Raw genomic sequence first — 26,382 nt, forward strand, 5'->3', positions numbered from 1 at the left:
TCAAACCCTGTCCACCACCTTTTGTCTGGCAACTCCCAGGGATGATGGCAGGTAAGAGTAAAAGAATGCGAAAAGCAGCGGCGGCGGGGCAGGTGAAGCAACTCCAGAGGCCGAAGGGCAGCGGTGGCGGCCGGCCACGCGGCAAGCAGTGGCGGCGCCAGAGCAGGTCCGGAGGCCGACCATGCGGAAGGCAGCCCGGCGACGACCTTGTTCAGGGGGCCGCCCTAAAGACCTGGAAAGTATAGATGGCATGATACCACTTTTTTATGTCTGATACCAATATCATAAATTTGGATATCTGCCGATACCGCTATAAATCCGTGTGTTTTTTAATCAATAAAATGTTCTTTTTAAATATCTTGCTGCATTTTGTATAAGTTGATACTCAAGTTTAAAAAACAAAAGTAAACTAAATCTATTTTGTTATACCTGTATGCAAAAAATACACTGCAAAATACAAATACAAAAATATTTCATAGTTCAGCAAAACTGATCAATCTAAGAAACTTAAACCTGCACCATCCTCCCTGTTCTGGTATTTTAAAGAGTAAGCAACCTAACTAATAGGGTTGCCAACTCCCAGCAAAAAAAAAAAAAAAAAAAAGGGAACCACCCCCCACCTCATGATGCTTAATCGACATAATCAACTGTAATTTAATGCACGTGTAAAAAAAAAAAAAAAAAAAAAAAGCACGGAAATCAATAATTTTTCTACAATAATTAAATAGATTCAACATCTTTCTTCAACAGAACTGCAGACTGCACAGATGGTATCTTCCCAAAGGAAAAAGTACTATAGCTTACTAGGGTATATTAGACTTAATAGTTACTATATACAATAATGGACTTCTATACATGTTACATCAGATGAAAACTTTGGGTGTAAGATTCGGATAATTATTTATTAAAAGTTATACATTTTAAATGAGAATAAGAAAGAAAAGTATGTCTTTGTGCCCCCTTTTCCCTGTTCATGCCGTATTGGCCCCCCTGGCTAAACTTTGCTAGATCTGCCCCTGCACAGTTACGTCAGCTACGTAGAAAAGGCTCCTGGTGTAGAAAGTAATATTAAATAAATTCTAACAACAGATTATCAAGCTTAAACGTGCTGCTGTTGTTCAGCCGCTGGTTTCCTCTATCTGGTGCAAAGTGGGCCAAAAACAAACAAGAGAGACGGGCGACAGAAAAGCCGATCAGCTGGTCATTAATCAGTTTCATGATTGAAGTAGTAGCAGCAGAGGGAGGGAGAGAGAAGAGGCAGTCGCTCCCAGTATTCGCTGGGAAATGCTTTACAAGCATTCAGAGATGAAGTTACACACTTGCCTTACTTCTCTCTGGGATAACTTTCTCGGAGATGAAATGCTGGTTTGGCAGCGTGAAGCGAGGATCCAAATGCTCAACCAGACCGCCGACAGGTCTCGCATGCCACAGCCGCTCTATCACGAGACGCATACTCCTCCGACGTGCTAAGGTTATGAGCCGAGTTACGCCATGTCGCAAGTTTTGTGAGGTGCTTTTGTGATATTGAATGGATTGGACATCCGATCCAGTAATTTAAGTCAGTATCAGATCTATACCGATATGTAATATGGGATCCGTCCATCTCTCTTTTTTTTTTTTTTTTTTTTTTTTTTTTTTTTTTTGTAAGCACGCACTTTATTTTAGTTTGTTATTACCGGGGAAATAGTTTGTACTTATTTTATTGTGTTAAGTACATTTCTTGGCAGCTGCAGTGTTTCAAATATACAATTTTGTGCACTGTTACTCTGGTGTGGTTCTTCCTTATTGATGTTTATGCCTTGGGCTCCTGACGATCCCAGATTCTCTGGTGTTGGCCTAGTGACAGTTTAGTAGTTCTTCTTTTTCTTTTTTTTTGCCTGTCCCGTTTGGCTCTTTTGCCATCAGAATTGTTGTCTAAAGGCAAAGAAAGATGCCCAACGGATTTACTTTACCAAACTGACCATCCCAGCCTTGCCGTAATGGTCCATTTGATTCACCTTTTATTGTTTATTTTATTTTCACTTACTGAATACGGGACAGACTTGACTGGGGGAAAGAAGGGGAGAAAGAAAGAGGGAAAGAGAAACAGCTGAGAAGAGGGACGGGGGAGAAGGGCAAAAAACAAAAACCAACAGAATGGGCAGGGAAAAAAAATGCATATATCAATCACCTGGATCACCTGCTGAGAAAGAAAAAAGAAAACAAGCAGAAGAGAACAAGAGTAATAGAATAAACAACATCACAATGATATATGGGAATATGACAGTAAATACTAAATATTAAACATTATTGTGCAGCACATAAGATCAACAGAACACAGTGTGCTTTGAGGTAGGAGCCAAAAAGGGTGTCGTTTGTGGGTGTGATCACCCGTGTGTACACCTGTGAGCATGGACGCGCTTGTTTGTTTTTTTTTGGTTTTTTTTTTAAAAGGTTCCTTCATGTAATGATCTGCTAGAGGGTGTGGGGGGGGCCACAGCCCCGTCCTCCAGGGCATGAAGCAGGTATGGAGGAGATCAAAACTCCAGACATCCAGAGGCCCCCAGAACACAAGAGACCAAGGAAGACCAACAGAGGGGCAGCCGCGCCACTGTCCCAGAAAGAGCTGAGGAGAGTCCCAGATGAGGGCTCACTCAGCAGCCGCGGAGCAGAAGCCAGGGGGAGTTGCAGTGACGCGCCCGTGAGCTCCGCCGGCAGCCAGCCGTGCCTGAGTGACCGAGCCCCAGGCCGAGAGGCCGGGGGCACCCCACCTCCGAAGTGGCCCGAGCGAGCCCCAGGCTCCAGGCCCCGATAAGCGGCGGCCAAGGAGTGAGCCGGGGTGTACCTGGATGCCCATCCCCGGACACAAAGAACCACCAATGCACCGATATCTGAGGGAGTCCGCCACTGGCAGGGGAAGTGGTGGTGGGGGGAGATAGACCTCCAAACCTTGGAGGGCCTGAGATGTCCCCAGAGAGGTGGCGTCTGATACCCAACCTGACATATAGACACAGACATACAGGCACACACAAATACAAACATCCATTCCCACCCTTGTCCATCTCTACTGGAAAGTGGCCAGCAAAGGCGAGGTGGTTCAGGCCGAACTGGATCGGACAGTGGTGTAGATGTGGCAGAGGCAGGACCAGGTGAGGCAGAGGCAGGACCAGGCGAGGCAGAGGCAGGACCAGGTGTGGAAGCCAGAGGCAGAGGCGCTGCAGGCGACGGCATGGAAGCCGCAGGTGGATGCGCTACAGGCTGGATAAGATCCCTTGGACCCTCCAGCAGAGACAGACGAAGGCTGAAGCAGCCCCCGGACCCTCCAGCGGAGACAGATTGCTGAACGGGCCCCTCTGACCCTCCAGCGGACACGAGGAAGTGCTGGACGGCCTCTCCAGAACCCCCAGCGGATGAGGCAGACGGCGGCGTGGGGGCCACGGAGTGAATGATGGGCTCACCCGAGCTTTCAGCAGGAGCTGATGCAGGGCCAGAGGGTATTGGGACCCCTGGCCAAATGTGTAGCTGACCAGGTGGGTGAATGTGTAGCTGATTAGGAGACTGAACTGTTACAGGGGACAGAACTGAGGGCGACTGCACAGGGGACTGGACTGAGGGCGGCTGAGCTAATGGTTCAGGTGCAAATGGAGCTGCTGATGAAAGAGTTAATGGCTGAGCTACAGGGAGCCGAGCTGAGGACTGAGCTACGGGTAGCGGGGACACTGGTGACTGAACAGGTGGCGACTGAGCTGCTCACTGTAGTGATGGTTGGTGTGGACGTAGGACAGGTGGTGGTGTTGGTTCCTCTGAGTCTGCAATGACGATGAAGGGTGCAGGCACCTGCTGGACACCAGCCGCTCCCACCTGAGGAGTAGGTACATGTGCAGAGATCGGCTGGGTCCTGGTGGGCCTCACCTCAGGGGTTGGCACAGGTTTCGGCAGCGACTGGGAAGCTGCTGGCCCCCACCTGAGGAGCTGATACGGGTGCAGGGGCCAGCAGGGCCTCAGCCGGCCTGGAAACCGGAGCGGGGGCCAACTGGGACTCAGCCCTCCCCGCCTGAGAAACAGAGACAGGTGCAGGGGGATGCTGAGCCATAGCCGTCCCAAGAACTGGAGCACAAAGAGACAGAGGAGCTGGCTCAGAAAGACCAGTCCCCGTGCGACAAATTCTCTGCTCAGAATGAGCAGATGAAAAACAGTCCCTTTGGTCCATAGGCTTAACATAAACAGTCTCAGACAGTATTACTCCCGGCTCAGAAGGAACAGGACCCAGACAGTCTTTTATGTCCTTTGGGCCAGTAGAAGTGGCCTCCACGGAAACTGTCTCACAGTTTACACTTTCAAAGATTACAGAACCTGAGTTAGCCGACCTAGACTTTAAAAACACTGGGTAAACAGATGCCGAGTTCACCTCAAAGTGAACAGCCTCAGAGGAAACTGTTTTTTTACCAGCAGAAGGGGCACTGGATTCTCTGTCTCTTTTCACGGCAGGACCTGAGGTTGCATGCTGAGTAGAGGCAGGAGACGAACAGTCTTTTATATTCACTAAACCAGAATTATCACACATGAAAGGCTGATTCTTTCTCCAGGCTGAGAGGGAGTAGGACAAACGCAGTTCTGTAACATAAAATTAGCCCCAGGAAGGGGAGTCTCGAGCTGAGCTGCCATGGAGACATTAACAGTCCCAGTAGCTACAACTAGTTGGGAAGGAGCAAAACAAAATGGGTTGTTAGACTCCACTGAGCTGGCACTGGTGTGAAAAACAGTCCCCAAACTTTCTGAACTGGAACCAACAGTCCCAAATGTAACGGCATCAACGTTTTCAGGCTCAGCAAGTGAAAAAAAAAAAAGAGTCCCTCTCACTCACCACGTTTGGCGGCTCGGAGGTACTGGAAACCGGTCATGAAGAGGGGCGCCGGCGGCGTGTATGCTGCTTACCCCTGGAAGGGTGAGCTGGAGTGTCCTGGGACGTTATATTTGGTCTTCGAATGGCTGCAATCCAGGCCATCCGTCGGCTCTTTGTTACTTCGGAAACACAGCTTGAGCAATTTCTCTTCCACTACGGAATCCGATAAAAACCGATCTCTTTACCCGTCGGCTTCCCATGGCTGTCATGTCACCGGCTATTGCAGTGAAAAATACAACAGCTTCTTGCCATTCTTTGTGTTTCTTTTTATCGCTGTGTGACTGTTTTCTTGTGCCTGCGTGCGCTAGTACCGCTTGCCACTGGTACCTACAATCCTTTCCGGTTTTGACGTCACATTTTCGATCTCTATGAGTGAGGAGGGAAGACACGGGGAGCACAGCTGAGGACAATTATGCATAACAAGACAGGGAGGATATGTAACTGAAAATGCTAACCCAAGATGTGGACCTTAAACGTAACACAGGAAGAACACAGAGACACAGACAGGAGGGGAGAGAGAGAGAGCACGGGGAGAGCACAGACATCATGGGCTGGGGAAACATGGAATAGAACACGAGGGGAAACCAGGCACAGGAGCTCAGAACTATATGAAGACAAATACACAGAGGGAGACATAGGAGCAATTACACCAGGAAATCTGACAACAAATAGCTAAACATAACAACCTAGAGACTAAACCATTAAACTAACAAGGTGTACTCAAACCATAATACAAAATAACAAAACACAAAAACTGAAACCGCTGGGTCATAAGACCCAGGATTGATGTAAGGATGTACTGAGAATACAGATGCTGCTGGGCAGTGGTGGTCCTAGCCCTTTTGGCGCCCTGGGCAAACACTTCCTTTTCAACTTTTCTTGTCCATCTTCCATTGGTTTTAATTTTGCACTCCAGTATGAACACCCATCCCCCAACCCGAGGATCACCACAACATAACCTAATAGACCTACACCTTAGTTCACAGATTTACTGTGTTTAGGGTTTATTTCTGGGATTTCACACAACCCAGGATTCAAACCAAGAATACATAATGGGCTTGGATTTACATCATTATGAATGAAATGTGCTCTATTTCGAAGCAGCCGGCCCCTCCCCTTTCGACAGGTTGTGTGTGAAACTTTAAAACCTCAAACTGTAAAATATAAATTTTAAATTGTAATTGATCCCTTTATCCCAGTCCTAAAGTTATATTTATTTTCTTACTCTTCCTATATTTATAGTTTGTTTACTTTCACTGCTGTAACTGGAGCCTCGTCGTCTCGTCTCTCTATATACTGGACTGTATGTAGTGGAGATGACAATAAAGTTTACTTTGACTTCAGCAGCGAGCAGGCGCACCGAGGGCTCTCGCACTCACTTTTCGCGTATAGAATTTCGAAAAAACATCGGTGCAAATAATAAGTCTGTATCATGATGTCTGGTGTTTTCGTGTTTGTTTTGTTTTTATTTTGTTTTATTTTGCGAGTTGGTTATTAGATGCTACTCCAACCAGCCAGAGAACCCCCGCCCCGCCCTCTCCTCCCTGTGCCGCAAGCAGCAGGCGCACCTCGCAAACAGAGGGCGCCCTTACTCCCAGCAAATGGGCGATAGAAAACCGATCGGTGCCTATGCCATTCCCAATATGCGCTGGCTGACATCGGGGCAGCATGAGTACGAGCAATTTTTTGGGGGTTTTTTTGCCGATGCCTGTGATTCCGCCCCGGGCAACCGCCCGTTTCGCCCTTTATCAAAAACCGCTACTGCTGCTGGGAAAATTCACCAAGCACAGCAGCTTTGTGGTGATGACGCTGAAGTAGGCGACCACAGTAGTGTTACTGTACGTTTTCTTTTTATTTATTTTTGGATCAGTCAATCTTTTAAATGAGCCATGAGTTAAGCGTGATTCATGTCACAGAGTTTAGATTCACTTGTGTTTGCTATTTACAGTGAGGTCCATAATTATTTGGACAGAGCCATTTTTTTGAATGTTGGTTCTGTATATTACCGCAATCAATTTTAAATGAAATGACTCAGATGCAGTTGAAGTGCAGACTTTCAGCTTAATTTCAGTGGGTTGAACAAAAAGTTTGGATAAAAATGTGAGGAACTAAAGTATTTTCTTTAACACAACCCCTTTATTACAGGGGCTTAAAAGTAATTGGACAAATTAACTAACTGAAAATAAAAGGTTAATTTCTAATAGTTGCTTGAAAGCTGTTTGCTGGCTTTGACAGCCTGAAGTCTTGAACTTGGACATCACCAGATGCTGGTTTCCTCCTTTTTAATGCTCTGCCAGGCCTTTACTGCAGTGGGTTTCACTTCCTGTTTGTTTGTGGGCCTTTCGGTCCAAAGTTTAGTCTTCAACAAGTAAAATGCTCAGTTGGGTTAAGATCAGGTTGTTTGCATTAATAAACTCCTGGGTTGCTTTGGCCGTATGTTGTGGCTCATTGTCCATCTGTATTATGAAACACCGGCTAATCAATCTGACTGCATTTATCTGGATTTGAGCAGACAGTCTCTGAACACCTCAGAGTTCATTCATCTGTTTCTGTCCTGTGTGACATCATCAGTAAACATGAGTGTCCCAGTGTCACTGGCAGCCATGCATGCCCAAGCCATCACACTGCCGACACTGTATTTTACCGATGATGTGGTGTGCTTTGGATCATGAGCTGTTTCACGCCTTCTCCATACTTTATTCTTGCATCAGTCACGGAAGCAGTGGAGATAGTTCGTAAGAGATTACAGGATGACATGAGATCAGGAGATCACAGGCTGAGCCCAGTGGGAGTATTCCCCCAAAGAGGGACAAAGGACCCCCTGATGATCCTCTACCTAACGCCCAGTCACACCCTGGGCCACCTGACCTCAGGAAATCACATGATAGGGTGGGGCCAGGTTTCACAATGAGCTCACCCGAAACCCTGGCTGATTGTGACCCACACCCGTTTTCACACCTTGGCTCATGCGATTAGGTAAGATAAGATAAGATAGAACTTTATTAATCCCTCGGGTGGGTTCCTCTGGGAAATTCGATTTCCAAAAAGCACAGCACCGACAGAAGTTACAGAGTTACAGAATATTATATATATATATATATAAAACACCCAGCACGCCCCTGCGGGCGGTTTATCCTTCAAGCTCGGGTCCTCTACCAGAGGCCTGGGAGCTTGAGGGTCCTGCGCAGTATCTTAGCTGTTCCCAGGACTGCGCTCTTCTGGACAGAGATCTCCGATGGTGTTCCCGGGATCTGCTGGAGCCACTCGCCTAGCTTGGGAGTCACCGCACCTAGTGCTCCGATTACCACGGGGACCACCGTTACCTTCACCCTCCACATCCTCTCGAGCTCTTCTCTGAGCCCTTGGTATTTCTCCAGCTTCTCGTGTTCCTTCTTCCTGATATTGCTGTCATTCGGAACCGCTACATCGATCACTACGGCCGTCTTCTTCTGTTTGTCTACCACCACTATGTCCAGTTGGTTAGCCACCACCATTTTGTCCGTCTGTATCTGGAAGTCCCACAGGATCTTAGCTCGGTCATTCTCCACCACCCTTGGGGGCATCTCCCATTTTGACCTCGGGACTTCCAGGTTATACTCGGCACAGATGTTCCTGTACACTATGCCGGCCACTTGGTTATGGCGTTCCATGTATGCCTTGCCTGCTAGCATCTTGCACCCTGCTGTTATGTGCTGGATTGTCTCTGGGGCATCTTTACACAGCCTGCACCTGGGGTCTTGCCTGGTGTGATAGACCCCAGCCTCTATGGATCTTGTGCTCAGAGCTTGTTCTTGTGCTGCCATGATTAGTGCCTCTGTGCTGTCTTTCAGTCCAGCTTTGTCCAGCCACTGGTAGGATTTCTGGATATCAGCCACCTCCTCTATCTGCCGGTGGTACATACCGTGCAGGGGCCTGTCCTTCCATGATGGTTCCTCGTCTCCCTCCTCTTTCTTGGGTTTCTGCTGCCTGAGGTATTCACTGAGCACTCGGTCAGTTGGGGCCATCTTCCCAATGTATTCTTGGATGTTCCTTGTCTCATCCTGGACTGTGGTGCTGACACTCACCAGTCCCCGGCCCCCTTCCTTCCGCTTAGCGTACAGCCTCAGGGTGCTGGACTTGGGGTGAAACCCTCCATGCATGGTAAGGAGCTTTCTTGTCTTGATGTCAGTGGCTTCTATCTCCTCCTTTGGCCAGCCTATTACCCCAGCAGGGTACCTGATCACGGGCAGGGCGTACGTGTTGATGGCCCGGATCTTGTTCTTACCATTCAGCTGACTCCTCAGGACTTGCCTGACCCTCTGCAGGTACTTGGTGGTTGCAGCTTTTCTAGCGGCCTCTTCATGGTTCCCATTCGCCTGCGGGATCCCCAGGTACTTGTAACTGTCCTCTATGTCTGCAATGTTGCCTTCTGGTAGTTCAATCCCCTCAGTTCTGACTACCTTCCCTCTCTTTGATTGATATATATATATATATATATATATACACACACATATATAAATACAGAGACAAATATAAATAAAATATACGAAGGGGATAAATAGAATAAATAGGAATAAAAATAAAAATAAAAATACAAGTGAATTGCACATTTCAAGTATGGTAGAGGATCATCAGGGGGTCCTTTTGTCCCTCTTTAGGGGGAAACTCCCACTGGGCTTAAATCTGGGACTCTCCACCATTTGACTCTTAGAACTGAAGAAGCTTCTCGGATGAGAGGTGAAACGTCTTCAAGCAACTTAAAGAAGTCCAGACGCTTTTCTTTCCAAGCTCCTTAGACTACGATGACCTGGATGACTGAGAACCTTCACAGACAAAGCTGTAAATTGGCAGAATGTTTGTTCTCTTAAACATTTTCTTCAGCACTTTGAGCCATTTCATCCCTATTCAAACCAACCCATCCTTACTCCCAGGATCGCAAGCACTCTTAATTAATTATAAAGGGGATAAATACTCAGGGGACTTGATTGTATTCAAATTTCTCCCTTTGCTTGCCCCATTGGTGGTTTTCTGAAGGCCCTCTATGAGCTGTCCACAGAAAACCGTAATGGGGCACCAATGTGGGGTGAAGCAGTTTTGACCTTTCGGGTCTCCATGATGAACATCCTGCCCACACAGGCACACAGTAGGCATGGCCCATATCAGTATGTTTGTGGGACATTATTTAGGGAGATGTGACTGTTGTATATCACATATATTGTATATATATCAGACCACCTTTTCTAAGACAGTCTAATTCTTTTGATTGGATTTTTAAAAAATGGTATTATTTATTTTACGCGGGAATGTAATTTGTTATGAATTGAGTGATTCCAATTCCATCATCATATCACTTACAGTGGGGCAAAAAAGTATTTAGTCAGCCACCGATTGTGCAAGTTCCCCCACTTAAAATGATGACAGAGGTCAGTAATTTGCACCAGAGGTACACTTCAACTGTGAGAGACAGAATGTGAAAAAAAAATCCATGAATCCACATGGTAGGATTTGTAAAGAATTTATTCGTAAATCAGGGTGGAAAATAAGTATTTGGTCAATAACAAAAATACAACTCAATACTTTGTAACATAACCTTCGTTGGCAATAACAGAGGTCAAACGTTTACTATAGGTCTTTACCAGGTTTGCACACACAGTAGCTGGTATTTTGGCCCATTCCTCCATGCAGATCTTCTCGAGAGCAGTGATGTTTTGGGGCTGTCGCCGAGCAACACAGACTTTCAACTCCCGCCACAGATTTTCTATGGGGTTGAGGTCTGGAGACTGGCTAGGCCACTGCAGGACTTTCAAATGCTTCTTACGGAGCCACTCCTTTGTTGCCCGGGCAGTGTGTTTTGGATCATTGTCATGTTGGAAGACCCAGCCTCGTTTCATCTTCAAAGTTCTCACTGATGGAAGGAGGTTTTGGCTCAAAATCTCACGATACATGGCCCCATTCATTCTGTCCTTAACACGGATCAGTCGTCCTGTCCCCTTGGCAGAAAAACAGCCCCATAGCATGATGTTTCCACCCCCATGCTTCACAGTAGGTATGGTGTTCTTGGGATGCAACTCAGTATTCTTCTTCCTCCAAACACGACGAGTTGAGTTTATACCAAAAAGTTTTACTTTGGTTTCATCTGACCACATGACATTCTCCCAATCCTCTGCTGTATCATCCATGTGCTCTCTGGCAAACTTCAGACGGGCCTGGACATGCACTGGCTTCAGCAGCGGAACACGTCTGGCACTGCGGGATTTGATTCCCTGCCGTTGTAGTGTGTTACTGATGGTGACCTTTGTTACTTTGGTCCCAGCTCTCTGCAGGTCATTCACCAGGTCCCCCCGTGTGGTTCTGGGATCTTTGCTCACCGTTCTCATGATCATTTTGACCCCACGAGATGAGATCTTGCGTGGAGCCCCAGATCGAGGGAGATTATCAGTGGTCTTGTATGTCTTCCATTTTCTGATGATTGCTCCCACAGTTGATTTTTTCACACCAAGCTGCTTGCCTATTGTAGGTTCACTCTTCCCAGTCTGGTGCAGGTCTACAATACTTTTCCTGGTGTCCTTCGAAAGCTCTTTGGTCTTGGCCATGGCGGAGTTTGGAGTCTGACTGTTTGAGGCTGTGGACAGGTGTCTTTTATACAGATGATGAGTTCAAACAGGTGCCATTCATACAGGTAACGAGTGGGGGACAGAAAAGCTTCTTACAGAAGACGTTACAGGTCTGTGAGAGCCAGAGGTTTTCCTTGTTTGAGGTGACCAAATACTTATTTTCCACCCTGATTTACGAATAAATGCTTTACAAATCCTACCATGTGAATTCATGGATTTTTTTTTCACATTCTGTCTCTCACAGTTGAAGTGTACCTCTGGTGCAAATTACTGACCTCTGTCATCATTTTAAGTGGGGGAACACTTAAAATGTTCCCCCCCCATGCACAATCGGTGGCTGACTAAATACTTTTTTGCCCCACTGTATCAATTAGATTCTTTATCGACCGAAAGTCAACAAAGTTGTTAAGCAGCAATCAATGACACTACATTCCTGTAGATTAATTGTGTGCTGTGTGGTCAAAAGTTTGTTCATGTTGGATGTATTTGCCCTTTTTCTTGTGATCAGTGTTGTTAATCAAAAAGGGAATTATTGCACATATTACAGAGAATAGCTGTCAAATAAATATCAGAGTCAAACAAAAGTACATTTCATTCTAGAAAAAAGTGAAGTTTGGAAAGTTGGAAAAAATTGAAAAGACTCAAGTAAAGTAATAATAACTCAAAACTGCACTTGATGTAAATGTACTTCTTGAGTTAAAAGTATTTAACACAGTGCTTACACTCCACGCACACCAATTTATTTATGTGAAACTGTATTTGTAATATGTAAACTCCTTCTTCACCATGCCTAGAGGCACCCTGCATCAGTCACATCAGCACCACAAGCTCCACCAAACTCTTCTGTAGCTCGCTTATCGAGTTAGCGCTCATTTTAGGCTTTTGTGTTTCACTGTCACTAATTTCACATCGTTGTAATAGATGATGAAGTGAAATCTCTGGCTCAGTCTTTTTCACCTTTACAACTATATTTAAATTATCTGAAAGTTTTGTAACTTTCAGTATATGTACTATATATTAGGTATTTTTTAAGGTATTTTTAATATAGCTGGAAAATAAAACCATGGTATTAGTTCTCAACTAATGAGCCAGCCATGAATTAAACCATTATCAAGACTTTAATTTAGTTAAAAGCCTGTGGTACAAATCTCTAAAATGGTTCTGAAGGCATTTAAATTAACATCAGGCGGGTCGAGTTTCTCTGTCCTTACACGTCTCTCTCTGTGTTGTTGGTTTACTTTTGAAGTGTTTTCTTCTTCTAAACAGTGGTTCAGCGAGTCCTTTGCTTTTTCCAGCATGCTCTATATAAATTTATTACTATTTTTTGGTTTCATAAACATGTGACCAGTACAACATTTTTGCTTTAGTTAAAGTCTGATAATATTTCTCTGTAATTAGAACTGAAATTATTCCGTATTGTTATTTGAATTCTCACTGTTTGTATTTTAAGTCTCTCACTGCTTTCTGCCACCCAAGAGTTAGGATCACAATATCACATCAGGAAATACTTTGTTCAATTGTTAATGAAGTTATGGGACTTGTGGCAGCTGTCTATGTAAATTGCACTTCCTTTCAGTTTGGAGACAAATGCTTCCACTGTGAGATTGTTACGGACATTTATGAAAGTGAAAACATGTATATAACTGTTTGACCGGTCAGTGAGACACAGCATCTGAAAGGAGAGGTTCTGAGGTCTAAGTGTGAGAGCTGCAGCTCTTATTCAATAGTAATGCTTCTGCAGGGGATGTCCGAAGCTTCATATGTGGGTGAAAATAAATGCATGAATATGTAAAATGATTTGGAGACCCAAGCTCGCAAAATACACATCTGCAATCTGAAAGCTGTTTCTCTCCTTATTAGTAAAGACAAGTGTAAAAATAAAGCCTGTGCTGGTTATTACTTCAGGTTGTAAGGACATTCATATCAGCAGCCTCTAACAATAGTTATTCTTAGTATTCTTCTTAGAAAGACAAAAATTCCTCTTTGCTTCCTTTGGCCTTGCCATCATGGAGTTATTACTTAGTAAATGTGGATGTCTTGTTTTTCAGTTCAGGTCCTGAATTTTACATTTTCAAGTAATCCCTGAAAAATGGATACATTTATTTATTTATTTATTTATTTATTTACTTATTTATTTATTTATTTTTAAATAAATAGGACAGGGGGAATGAATGAGAGAAAGAGGGGGAGAGAAAGAAAGAAAACCAAAGGGGAGAAGAGACGGTGAGAAGGGGGGGGAAGAGAGAGAAAAAAAAAAAAAGAACTCCTGGGTCACCTGTATGGAGAAAAAAAACAAACAAACAAAAAAAACAAACAGAGGAGACAGCAAACAACAAAGAGTAACATAATAATAGAGAAAACAAAGCACCATCACAATAAACTAGCTAGTCATAGATATCAATATTTACTAAATAGTCTGACTATGCGCTTACCTGCTGCTCCTTGGCAGGTAGCTCCATGCCCTCCTGGGTTTTAATTGCACCTTAGAACACATATGCATCAACACTACAATGAGCGGGTGGAGGGAGGTTTGGAGTCTTCTCTCACCCCCATTCTCTGCGGCCTGCTGGAGCGGGAGGGCTAGTAGGAGGAGTTGGCCGTCCGACTGCGGTCTGGGGTGTGGGGCCTCCCTGCTGCTGCGGAGTCGGGGTGGTCTGCCTCTCCCCACCGCAGGGAAAAGGGTAACACCACCTGGGTCTGGGTGCAATTCCCCCCTCCAGGGGCAAGGGTACCTAGACCCGGTTTGTAGAGTACGCTTGGGGAGTGTGATTGTGTGTACAGCGTCTCTTTATGTCTGTCTCCACGTTGGTTGAGTGTGGAGTGAGTGCATATGAGAGCATGAGGGTGGGAATGGATGTTTGTGTCTGTGTGTGCCTGTATGTCTGTGTCTATATGTCAGGTTGGGTATCAGACGCCACCTCTCTGGGGACACCTCAGGCCCTCCAAGGTTTGGAGGCCTATCTCCACCCACCACCACTTCCCCTGCCGGTGGCGGACTCCCTCAGGTGTCGGTGTGTTGGTGGTTCTTTGTGTCTGGGGGTGGGCGTCCGGGTACGCACCGGCTCACTCCTTGGCGGCCGCTTGTCGGGGCCTGGGGCCTGGGGCTCGCTCGGGCCCCTTTGGAGGTGGGGTGCCCCCGGCCTCTCGGCCTGGGGCTCGGTCGCTCGGGCGCGGCTGGGGGCCGGCGGAGCTCGCGGGCGCGTCGCTGCGGCTCCCCCTGACTTCTGCTCCGTGGCTGCTGGGCGGGCCCTCATCTGGGACTCTCCTCGGCTCTTGCTGGAGCAGTGGCGCGGCTGCCCCTCTGTTGGTCTTCCGTGGTCTCTTGTGTTCTGGGGGCCTCTGGATGTCTGGAGTTTTGATCTCCTCCATGCCCGCTTCGCGCCCTGGAGGACGGGGCTGTGGCCCCCCCACACTCCCTAGCAGATCATTGCATGGAGAAACCTTTGGAATGCAAGCGTGCTGATCCACACAGGTATGCACACATGGGTGTTCACAGACGCGGACTAAGGCTTTCTTGGCTGCTGCCTCAGAGCACACTGTGCGCTGTCTATCTTGCGTGCTGCACAATATCGTTTATTATTTAGTAAATATTGATATCTATGACTAGCTAGTTTATTGTGATGGTGCTTTGTTTTCTCTATTATTATGGATACATTTATTAATAGACAATATTATCTATTGTCCTAATATACATAACCCTTGACATTACCAGTGCTGAAGCTGGTGGTGCTAATGTGGGGATCATACTTTCCCGGCAGCATTAAAGAACAAAAATAGAAGAAGACCTCACTGACATATTAAAAAACAATAATATGATAAACTTTTCAGATTGGAGTGGTAAAGGAATCAAATATTTAGAACATATACTAGAAGGAACAGAATTTATTTCATTTGACAGACTAGTTACACAATATGGGATCAACAAGAAAAGATTTTTAGAATATCAACAAATTAAATCCATAGTAAAAAAGAAATTTAAACCGGGTCAAGTTGAACTACAAACACCACCAAGTGTGGTTCAATTTCTTACTCTTAAAACCCCCAAATTTCTATCCAAAATATACAGAATGCTTTCTAAAACAGATGAATCAATATCACTTCCTATTGCAGAATGGGAAGCGGATTTATCAGTTAACTTAGACCTAAACTTCTGGTCTCAGATTTGCTTAAAAACCTTTCATCTAATTAGAAATCCCAGTCTTCAATTAATTCAATACAAAATATTACATAGAGTGCACTATACAGGTCATCGGATGTTCAAGATGGGCTTTACGTCTACCAACAACTGCTCACACTGCCAAACCAATTCACCGGACAATTATATCCACGCTCTTTGGTTCTGTCCACCAGTTCAGAAGTTTTGGCGCGAGATATGTGAAGACTTATCGAAGTGTCTGAAATGTAACATTCCAACTTCCCCCTTAGTGTGTTTGTTGGGCAGCTTAGATAATGTCACTTCAGAAAAGAATATCGCCCATATGGTTTTCACTGCCCTATGCATAGCCAAGAAAACAGTCCTCATGAACTGGAAAAATAAAAATAATCTTAATTCTAACCAATATAGAAATTATCTATTAGATTACATTAGTCTTGATACAGCCTCTGCCACCACATCAGATCAATTGCTCTGGGCTCCTTTGATCAGCTCCATCACCTAGTGGGGGTGGGGGGTCATAGTTTGGTCCCGCCTTCACTGTTGTGATTGGTGTGGGGGTAGGGACAGGCTTAGGGCGTCGGGGGGTTCCCCGGAGGCATCTTCCTTGGGGGGCTCAACCCGGGGTAGCGGTCATGTCCGGATAGGGGCTCTGTTGGCTCTTAGGTGACGGTTTCCTCGTGGCTACGTGCAGCGGGGCTAGGGGAGGGTCTGTGCTGACGGACGTGGGTTACTGACCTGGTAGCCTGGCTGCCCCTGGGTGGGTCCGGGATGGGCGTGAGGTTCTGGGGGCGCTCCGTCTCTGGGCTGGGGCCCGGGCCGGGCCTCGGGGGCTTGGGTCCTGGTTGGTGTGTTGCCGGGGTTGTGGGCGGGTGGGTGCATGGGGGCCCAGTCCTGGAGCAGGGTGCCGCCGGTGCATCGAGCCACCTGGGGGGCTCTTCAACTGGTGGGGAAGATACAGGAGAGGTGGAGGAAGATCTCAGCCTGGGTGTTTATTGTCTTATGTAGTCTGGAAGAAGAGTGGATGGTGGGGTGGGTGCAGTTTTCTCTGTGGTGGGGTTGGGTGGACTGTCCTGGGCTCTGTGGGGCCGGGGGGCGCTGCTGCACTGGGCCCCGGTCTGGATGGGCCTGGGCCCCCGTTCCCTGGTGGGTCGTGGAGTATGGGGGTGCCTACTGGGGTCAGCGGGGGAGCTGGCCCCAGGGAGGGGTCACTTGCCCCTCCCTTCCTTCCCTCCCCATCTCCAGCTGCCTCCCTCTTCCCGCTCCACCACAACCACCCACACATGCAGGACCTTGGAGTAGAGGTATGTCACCAGGGTGCAGAGGAGGCCACCCCCCGTCCCCTTCTGGCTGCCTCTGCCTCAATTTTATCCCACAACTTAGACATTCACATTACTCACTGGAGTGTGGGGCCTCCCTGCTGCTGCGGAGTCGGGGCGGTCTCCCTCCCCCCACCGCAGGGAAAAGGGTAACACCACCTGGGTCTGGGTGCAGTTCCCCCCCTCCAGGGGCAAGGGTACCTAGACCTGGGGCTTAGAGTACGCTTGGGGAGTGTGATCGTGTGTACAGCGTCTCTTTATGTCTGTCTCCACGTTGGTTGAGTGTGGAGTAAGTGTATATGAGAGCATGAGGGTGGGAATGGATGTTTGTATATGTGTGTGCCTGCATTTCTGTGTCTATATGTCAGGTTGGGTGTCAGGCGCCACCTCTCTGGGGACATCTCCCCCTACCACCACTTCCCCTGCCAGTGGTGGACTCCCTCAGACATCGGTGCGTTGGTGGTTCTTTGTGTCCGGGGATGGGCGTCCAGGTACACACCGGCTCACTCCTTGGCGGCCGCCTGGAGCCTGGGGCTTGCTCAGGCCACTTCGGAGGTGGGGTGCCCCCGGCCTCTCGGCCTGGGGCTCGGTCACTCAGGCACGGCTGGCTGCCGGCAGAGCTCACGGGCGCGTCACTGCAACTCCCCCTGGCTTCTGCTCCGCGGCTGCTGAGTGAGCCCTCATCTGGGACTCTCCTCAGCTCTTTCTGGGACAGTGGCGCGGCTGCCCCTCTGTTGGTCTTCCTTGGTCTCTTGTGTTCTGGGGGCCTCTGGATGTCTGGAGTTTTGATCTCCTCCATACCTGCTTCATGCCCTGGAGGACGGGGCTGTGGCCCCCCACACCCTCTAGCAGATCATTACATGAAGGAACCTTTTAAAAAACAAAAAACAAGCGCGTCCATGCTCACAGGTGTACACACGGGTGATCACACCCACAAACTACACCCTTTTTGGCTCCTACCTCAAAGCACACTGTGTTCTGTTGATCTTATGTGCTGCACAATAATGTTTAACATTTAGTATTTACTGTCATATTCCCATATATCATTGTGATGTTGTTTATTCTATTACTCTTGTTCTCTTCTGCTTGTTTTCTTTTTTCTTTCTCAGCAGGTGACCCAGGTGATTGATATATGCATTTTTTTTTCTTCTTTTTTTTTTCTTTTCTGCTCATTCTGTTGGTTTTTGTCTTTTGCCCTTCTCCCCCGTCCCTCTTCTCAGCTGTTTCTCTTTCCCTCTTTCTTTCTCCCCTTCTTTCCCCCAGTCAAGTCTGTCCCGTATTCAGTAAGTGAAAATAAAATAAACAATAAAAGGTGAATCAAATGGACCATTACGGCAAGGCTGGGATGGTCAATTTGGTAAAGTAAATCCGTTGGGCATCTTTCTTTGCCTTTAGACAACAATTCTGATGGCAAAAGAGCCAAACGGGACAGGCAAAAAAAAAAAAAGAAAAAAGAAAAAAAAAGAAGACCTCACTGTCAAGCAGGACAGTTTTGAATTAAAATGTCGCTCTGTAGCGATGTTGCGATGAGGTCGGGGGGACTGGATTTAAAGGTTTTAGTTTTCATTACCTTAATTCAATGTGGTTACTGAGAGGATGTCAGAGATAATTAACCTGCTGAGGAGAAGCTTCATGACCATCGCTCACTGCCTCAGATACTGTCAGCCTTTAATGATAAAATAATGAGCCTGATCTGTCTGAGTGATGGGCGACTGACAGCTGACAGAGCAGAAACACGTCACACCGCCGGCTAATCCCAGCTGCCTCTATGTTTTCATTAAAGTAAGTTTTACTGGTTAATGAATTGAATTAATTAAAATGTCACAATTGGGATGATTTCATTTTTGTCTTGCTGATAGCAGACTTAAACTAATTTGGAGCCTGTAGCAGTTTGATCTTTTTTTAGAACACAGAAAGTTCCATGTTGTCATTGCTTGGGTCAGGATTCACTGCCTGACTAAATTTAAAGGGCCCAGGCACTTTTACTTGACAGCTGATAAATCCTTATTGAACATTTGTGTATATAAACCTTTTATATTGGCTGTTATGGAATTATGTGAACATATAAAGATCTGCAAAAGAATTTTAAAGTTGCTTTGTTACAGGCAGGGGAAAATGAAGTTACCTTTACTCAGAATCTATAACTTTCATTGATGCTTATCATGGACACTAAAGGAAGTGATGATTTGTGACTCTGTTATTCTGAAAGCTGGGCACTGGGCAGTTATTTGGTATCTAACTTGCCCCGGAGCAGGCTGGGTGTGCAGCATCACCATCACGATATACTCTGACAAGAAGCAAATCACTTTTGTAAATGGCTTATGTCACACACTTTGTTCATAGCAGCAGACTTATGATTAAGTGTTTGTAGAAATATTTGCTCATGGAGGCGTTTTCATCCACTGCTGGTCAGACTGGTTGTGGGGTTTTTAAACTACAGTATGAAGAACACACACAGCGGCTGCAGTGGACACTGAATAGTTTTTAACACTCAGTTTCAACCCAGCTCTTGTATATTATACCTTTGCTCTTCTCCACCGCTGAGTGATAGATCAACAACAGCAGAAGCAGCAGTGGCCCACTCACTGCTTGCACCACACATTCTTGACACTGCCCCTGCCTAACAGCAGAGCCTGTCTGCAGGTAGACGGGCTGCGTGTAGCTGCCCACAGACTGCCGATATGCTAACTTGATATGTTTTGATATTTGTCATATTCATGCTCTAATTATTCATGATTTCATAAATGACAAAACCTTCAGCTGCAGATCTGTCATCATCAAATCCCAGTATGGAAGAAAATGCTGTTCTGGCATATTTGTGTATGGATTAGGAAATTACAACATTGTCCTCTTAATTTGCATTTCACACACCCAGAAATGTAATTCCCGGCTACACCTTGGCTAACATTTTTTTCCATAATAACAACAGGAACACAGATGTATAAAAGATGAATGTAGCTACTGCGATGTCACCCATTGTTTGTAGACTTTGTAATCTAAACCTTAAACTGCAGCACACACACATAAGTCTGAATTATTCTAAGAAACAGATTCATAAAATACTAGAATTTTACTCACCAAAACTTTGGCGCCTTCTTGGATCGGCTTTGTTGCCTTTGAAATCGAACTATTATAGTTGCCTTCCTAGTCGGATCGTGCAGACAGAGAAAAGCACAGATTTTTCCTGGTCGTATTTTACTCTGGTAAAATGAGTGGCTGTCTAGTGCAACTAAAAGGTAATAAGTGGTTAGTGCCTTAGTAGAGGTAAAGCCAAGAAGAAAGCTATCAGCTATCAGTCAGCTTCATGTGCTAACACAGCAGTCACACACCATGACGCTTTATCTGCTGTGATCAGGGAAAACTATCCACAGTGGCCCAAACCTGTTTTGTTTCAGGCTGCGAACATGATCTTTGTTGCTGTAAAGCCTTTTAACCTGGGACTGACTGACTTGCCTGCCTCAGGTGGCCATTAGAGGAATTGCAGGTTTTACCACTTTGCTTTATTTCCATCCCGTGAGGTTCCCACTTGGGCAGAGCACCTAACTTTCACTGTGGACCTACACTATTCTACTATGGGTGAATCATTACTCTGACTTTGTGCCGGCACATTAAAGACCGTTTGATGTCTGAAATGATTGAGTTGGACATTTGTATTTTTTACAGCTTTGACAGCTATCCTGCATTCCCACATTTCCCACAAATACCACATAAATGCAGTATTAATATTACTCTGATGTTTATGATGTGGGAGCATGTATGTGCTAATGTTAGGTGAAGTTTCCCCGTAGGATCACAGTGAACCATTGTTTAACCGATCAGCCGTTTTCTGCGAGGCATGTCAGACGCTGCCTTTGATGTCAGTGCATTTTTATATCCAGCACTGTAGGGTGGGGTTGGGGGGGGGGGGGATGATTTGCATACAAAGCCTCCTCTTTGTTCTTGGACTGAGTGTGGAAAGAGTCATTGTCTTCATGAGTCAGAAGTGTTTATCTCAGTTGTTGGGTGGAGATTTGGCGTGACGTTTGGCAACGCCTGGAAGTAAAGACTGGGAATAATTCTGGAGCAGGATTAGTGTTGAAGACAGTCGTATTGTATGCTTGGATTGGTGCTGAATGTCTCACAGTGACGTAGAGAAGATGGCGTGCTAACGGTGCTAACAGAGGCAGCTGAGGCTCCTCTGACTGAAGCTGCGTAATAACGGCACTACTGAGTTAATAAATCACTTCGCCACATAAATGATTCCTGCTTTCCGATCCTATTTGTGTCTTAGGTGACCACCATTGGAGTTCTGCACATCTGTAATTCAAATATTTTATTCTAGGCTGCAGAGTGTTGTTTGAATAAGACTCTTGAACTCATTAGTACCATGAACAAGTCTAACTGGAAGCTCCATTAGTTTCAACTATGGAAGACCTTTTTGTAATGTACATCTGAACCTCTGCACAGTTTCATAGCTATGTTTTCTGACCCACTGTCAGATGATCTTAGGTGTGTGCGTGTGTGTGTGTGCATGTTTGTGTGTGTGTGTGTGTTTGTTGGTAGATCCCTGAAGACTCTGCAGCAAAGAGAAAAAAGAAAAATGTTTTTTGCTGTGTATCTCTGTTAGAAACCACCAGGGAGCAGCATGATGCAAAGATGTTTGTTTTTCTCACTGAGTTCAAAAGAAAGCGCTTCTATTACTCACACTGTCTCATCTGCAGTCTGTTCCAGCCATATGTTCAAGGTGACAAACTTATGATCCCCAGTGTCCGTGGCCGCTGAGGAGTGCCTGTCAATCCCGGCGTCTCGAAGTATTTCTAATCTTTACATTAGGTAACACTTTAAGCTGCAGCCGCTTCATCAACTGGTTGATGTTAATTTGTAGAACCTCTTATTAAACAGTGAATTTTACTGTTTTGCCATGAAACACAATGTTGTTGTAACCCAAATACACATGTCAGAAATTCCACAAACTGGGCTCTTTAAATCTTTTTTTTCTTGCAGCCTAGATTCCAGTTAATTTTCATTTACACCGACTCTGGGAGGAGAACGTGGGGCTAAACCCATCAAAAAAAACAAACAAAAAAAAAACACACAAGGAAAATTTCCATGAAATTTTGTTACATAAGCGCAATGTAGAATATTACATTTAATGGAGACTGGTCAATTAAAATTTACTTGACTGGTACGCCCGTCATTTACAGGAAGCACTTTTCCTTAATAATTACTTCTTTGAACAAATAAACATTTCTACATTTCAGTTGTATTTTAGTCAAAATCATCATTCCTCCTCATTAAACACTCATTAAAAACATCTTTTTCGAGTTTGTATTTCCTGATAAATTATGTAAATTTTCTCATTAACAGCTGAACCCAAAAACAAGAGTTTTTTCCATGACTCAACTCGGTTTTCCATTACAATGTAGTACCTCCTTATGTGCGTGGTGGTCAGTGTTGGGAAGGTTACTTTTAAAATTTATTTCACTACAGATTACAGAATACTTGCCCCAAAATGTATTTTGTAACATATTCTGTATACTTTGGATGTAGGGCTGTTCGATATAACGATATATATCGGATGATGATATAAAAACATCTATCGTTTCATTTTACGATATCGTTTGTTTCGTGGTGTCGCAAAATAAACTTACAGTTACAGCAATATTTTCTCATCGTTTTGATGGTCACTGTAGTGGCTATATTTGTCATGAATCGCTGTGCGGCAGGCAGGAGTTGGACCCAAAATGCAGGACTCACAGACTCGGGGAGGTGAACTCAAAACACAGCTTTATTTGCTGGTAGAACAAACATACAAACTAGACTAAACTGGGAAACCATAAACTAAGAACTCACAGGGAGACACAGGGAGATCCACACACAGCATGATGGACGACGTCACGCCGAACAGAGGGAGACACAGACAGAAATACACAGAGGGTTAACGAGGAAAGTGGGAACACACGGGGAACACAGGTGACACTGATAATCATAACGAGACAGGGCGGGGTGAACTGAACATGACATGTACGGGCGTGAGAGTCACAAAGTAAACAGGAAGTGCACAGAGGTTCAGACAGGAGGAGAGAGAGCACGGGGAAAACACAGACATAACGGGCTGGGGAAACATGAAACAACCACAAAGGGAGACGAGGGCTCATAAATACACAGGGCACACAGGGGGGGGGGGGGAGAGAGAGCACGGGGAGAACTTGGACATAATGGGCAGGGGAAACATGGAATAAAACATAAGGAGAGACGAGGGCTCACAGATACACAGAGGGGCACACAGGGGGTAAAAGCCATGAAGGGAAAACACTTAGGGAACAACACAACAGGGCAACTCAGAAAACATGGCCTAAATAAGGAACAAAATACAAACATACAAGAAAACTAAGAACACTGGGCCAACATGGCCCAGGACCATGACAGTACCCCCCCCCCCCCTCAAGGGCTGGCTCCCGACAGCCCAAACCCGAAAAAACAAAAACAGAAAACAACCCACCCAGGGCGGGAGGCGGGGGACCAGGACGGAGGGACCAGAACGGGAAACAAAAACAAACAACAGAAAACACAGGAGCACATGACTATAGTCCAAATAAGGTTCAGGGGGCTGACCCAGAGCCCACAGGCACAAGAGTACACGGGCCACACGGTCGGAGGGCCGACCAGGCGGGTGGCACAGGTGACAGAGCTGGTCCGGAGGCCGGCCGTGCGGAAGGCAGCGGCGATGGCGAAGGGGGGGACGACGACGGAGCAGTTCAGGGGGCCGACCGCGCGGAAGGCAGCGGCGGCGGCGAAGGAGACGACGGAGCAGTTCAGGGGGCCGACCGCGCGGAAGGCAGCGGCGGCCCTCCAGTCTCAGGCGTGCTGGCCATGGCCTGGTGGGCACAGGACCAGTCGAGGCAGGACCAGACGAGGCAGGACCAGACGAGGCAGGACCAGACGAGGCAGGACCAGACGGTGGCGATGCGGGGGCCGGACCAGGCGAAGCACAGGCTGAGGCTGGACCAGACGAGGACGAAGACTCGGAGGCTGGACCAGACGAGGACGAAGACTCGGAGGCCGGACCAGACGAGGACGAAGACCCTCCAGCGGAGACAGGAGGCTGAACAGGCCCCTCGGACCCTCCAGCGGAGACAGGAGGCTGAACGGGCCCCTTGGACCCTCCAGCGGAGACAGGAGGCTGAACGGGCCCCTCGGACCCTCCAGCTGACGAGGCGTGAGGCTGGACAGGCCCCTCGGACCCTCCAGCGGAGACAGGAGGCTGAACGGGCCCCTCGGACCCTCCAGCGGAGACAGGAGGCTGAACGGGCCCCTCGGACCCTCCAGCTGACGAGGCGTGAGGCTGGACGGGCCCCTCGGACCCTCCAGCGGAGACAGGAGGCTGAACGGGCCCCTCGGACCCTCCAGCGGAGACAGGTGGCTGAATGGGCCCCTCGGACCCTCCAGCGGAGACGGGCGGCTGAACGGGCCCCTCGGACCCTCCAGCGGAGACGGGCGGCTGAACGGGCCCCTCGGACCCTCCAGCGGAGACGAGGAGGTGCTGGCTGGGCTCACTGGAACCCCCAGCGGACGAGGTAGATGGCGACACGGGAGCCGCGGAGTGCTGGATGAGCTCATCCGAGCTTCCAGCAGGAGCCGATGTAGAGCCAGAGAGAATTGGGACCCCGGGCTCAACGTTAAGCTGGCTAGAAAACAGCACTGCTACGGGGAACTGGGCCAAAGGTTCAGGTGCGAGCTGAGCTGCTGGACACACGGGGACCTGAGCTGCTGGACACACGGGGACCTGAGCTGCTGGACACACGGGGACCTGAGCTGCTAACGGTGGAGAAGTAAATGACTGCACAGGGGACTGAACTGATGTCTGTAGTAACGGTGGTGGTGAGAGTGGAGTAGGTGGTGGAGTTAATGACTTCACAGGGGAATGAACTAGAGGTAGTGACGGTTGTGGTGCTGGTGGTTGAGTGGGTGACTGTGCTAAAGGAGGCTGCACTGGGGACACTGGAGACTGCACTGGGGAAAGCAGGGCTGCAGGAGGCTGCACTGGGGACACTGGAGACTGCACTGGGGACACTGGAGACTGCACTGGGGAAAGCAGGGCTGCAGGAGGCTGCACTGGGGACACTGGAGACTGCACTGGGGACACTGGAGACTGCACTGGGGACTGCAGTGATGGTTGTAGTGGAGGTGTGACGGGTGGAGGAGTGGCTGAAGTGGCTGCGGGTCGGGCGGCTAGTGGCTCAGCTATAGAGCATATTAACGGCAGGGCTATGGGTTGACTGTCTGACTGAGTAGCAGCCTGAATGGCTGGGTGTAGTGATGGTGGTGGTGGAAGGGAAACAGGTGGTAGTGTGGATGACGGAACTAAGGGCGACTGAGTGGCAGACCGAACTGATGACTGAAGCGATGGTAGAGGTGAAAATGGAGCGTGTGGTGGAGTTAATGGCTGTGCTAGCGGGGACACAGGAGATGGAGCTAGCGCTTCTGGCTGGGCAGCTAAGTGAAAAAACACAGCCCCGGAATAAACAGTCCCAAAGTCAGGAAACTCTTGATTGTCCCTTCCACTCACCACAGCTGGCAACTCAGACGTCTCGGGGTCTGGCTGTGGCGGTGGGTGTCGGCGGCGTGAATGCCGTTTTCTTCGGGAAGCCGGAGGTGCGGTGATGGAGGAAACTGGCAACGACGGAGAGATCACGGCCGGCTCCTCATCCTCCGACCACATTGCTGCGAGAAAAGCAGCGGGTGAGTGACAGTCAGAGTGGAGGGTGGATGGAGAGGAGTCCAGTGGCAGCGGCGTGGAAACGTTTCCCGATTGTGGCGGTCGCTGTTGCGGTATGACGAGCTCGCGAGCTTGTACTGTCTCCTTGGCTTTCTGCAGATTGGACAGTAGGCCCGAAAATCCTGAGAGCTCGTGAAGATGGGGATTCCCCTTGAGAATTGCCTCGATGGCGTTTATCCCAATGGACATTGCTTTAATGTCCGAGGCATGGGAAACTCGCTCCCACAGGCTGAAGATGCGGGCCAAATCGCTTTCCCGGGAGGAGCCTGCTGGGTCCATGTCTGGTGACGTCGTACTGTCATGAATCGCTGTGCGGCAGGCAGGAGTTGGACCCAAAATGCAGGACTCACAGACTCGGGGAGGTGAACTCAAAACACAGCTTTATTTGCTGGTAGAACAAACATACAAACTAGACTAAACTGGGAAACCATAAACTAAGAACTCACAGGGAGACACAGGGAGATCCACACACAGCATGAGGGACGACGTCACGCCGAACAGAGGGAGACGCAGACAGAAATACACAGAGGGTTAACGAGGAAAGTGGGAACACACGGGGAACACAGGTGATACTGATAATCATAACGAGACAGGGCGGGGTGAACTGAACATGACATGTACGGGCGTGAGAGTCACAAAGTAAACAGGAAGTGCACAGAGGTTCAGACAGCAGGAGA

At 47.5% G+C, this 26,382-nt stretch overlaps 2 protein-coding genes across 2 annotated transcripts in view; one reads left to right on the forward strand and one right to left on the reverse strand.

Annotated features, from left to right (window-relative positions):
- Window positions 1-25,984, reverse strand: LOC146679163 (uncharacterized). Its single transcript, XM_085412300.1, has 6 exons — window positions 25,001-25,984; window positions 24,484-24,934; window positions 3,944-4,086; window positions 3,734-3,788; window positions 3,032-3,629; window positions 1-232 (listed from the first exon to the last, which is right to left on the reverse strand). Exons 1-6 carry the CDS (start codon window positions 25,982-25,984, stop codon window positions 1-3), a joined length of 2,463 nt encoding a protein of 820 aa, XP_085268426.1.
- The window catches only part of LOC146679162 (nuclear receptor ROR-alpha A-like), a 192,424-nt gene that overhangs the window by 10,054 nt on the left and 155,988 nt on the right, over window positions 1-26,382 (forward strand). The gene's annotated exons all lie outside the window — the stretch shown is intronic.

This window comes from Rhamphochromis longiceps, linkage group LG1 (genome assembly GCF_057381845.1).
Source record: "Rhamphochromis longiceps isolate RC_006_pf linkage group LG1, R_longiceps_female_GT1.1, whole genome shotgun sequence".
Taxonomy (NCBI): Eukaryota; Metazoa; Chordata; class Actinopteri; order Cichliformes; family Cichlidae; genus Rhamphochromis; species Rhamphochromis longiceps.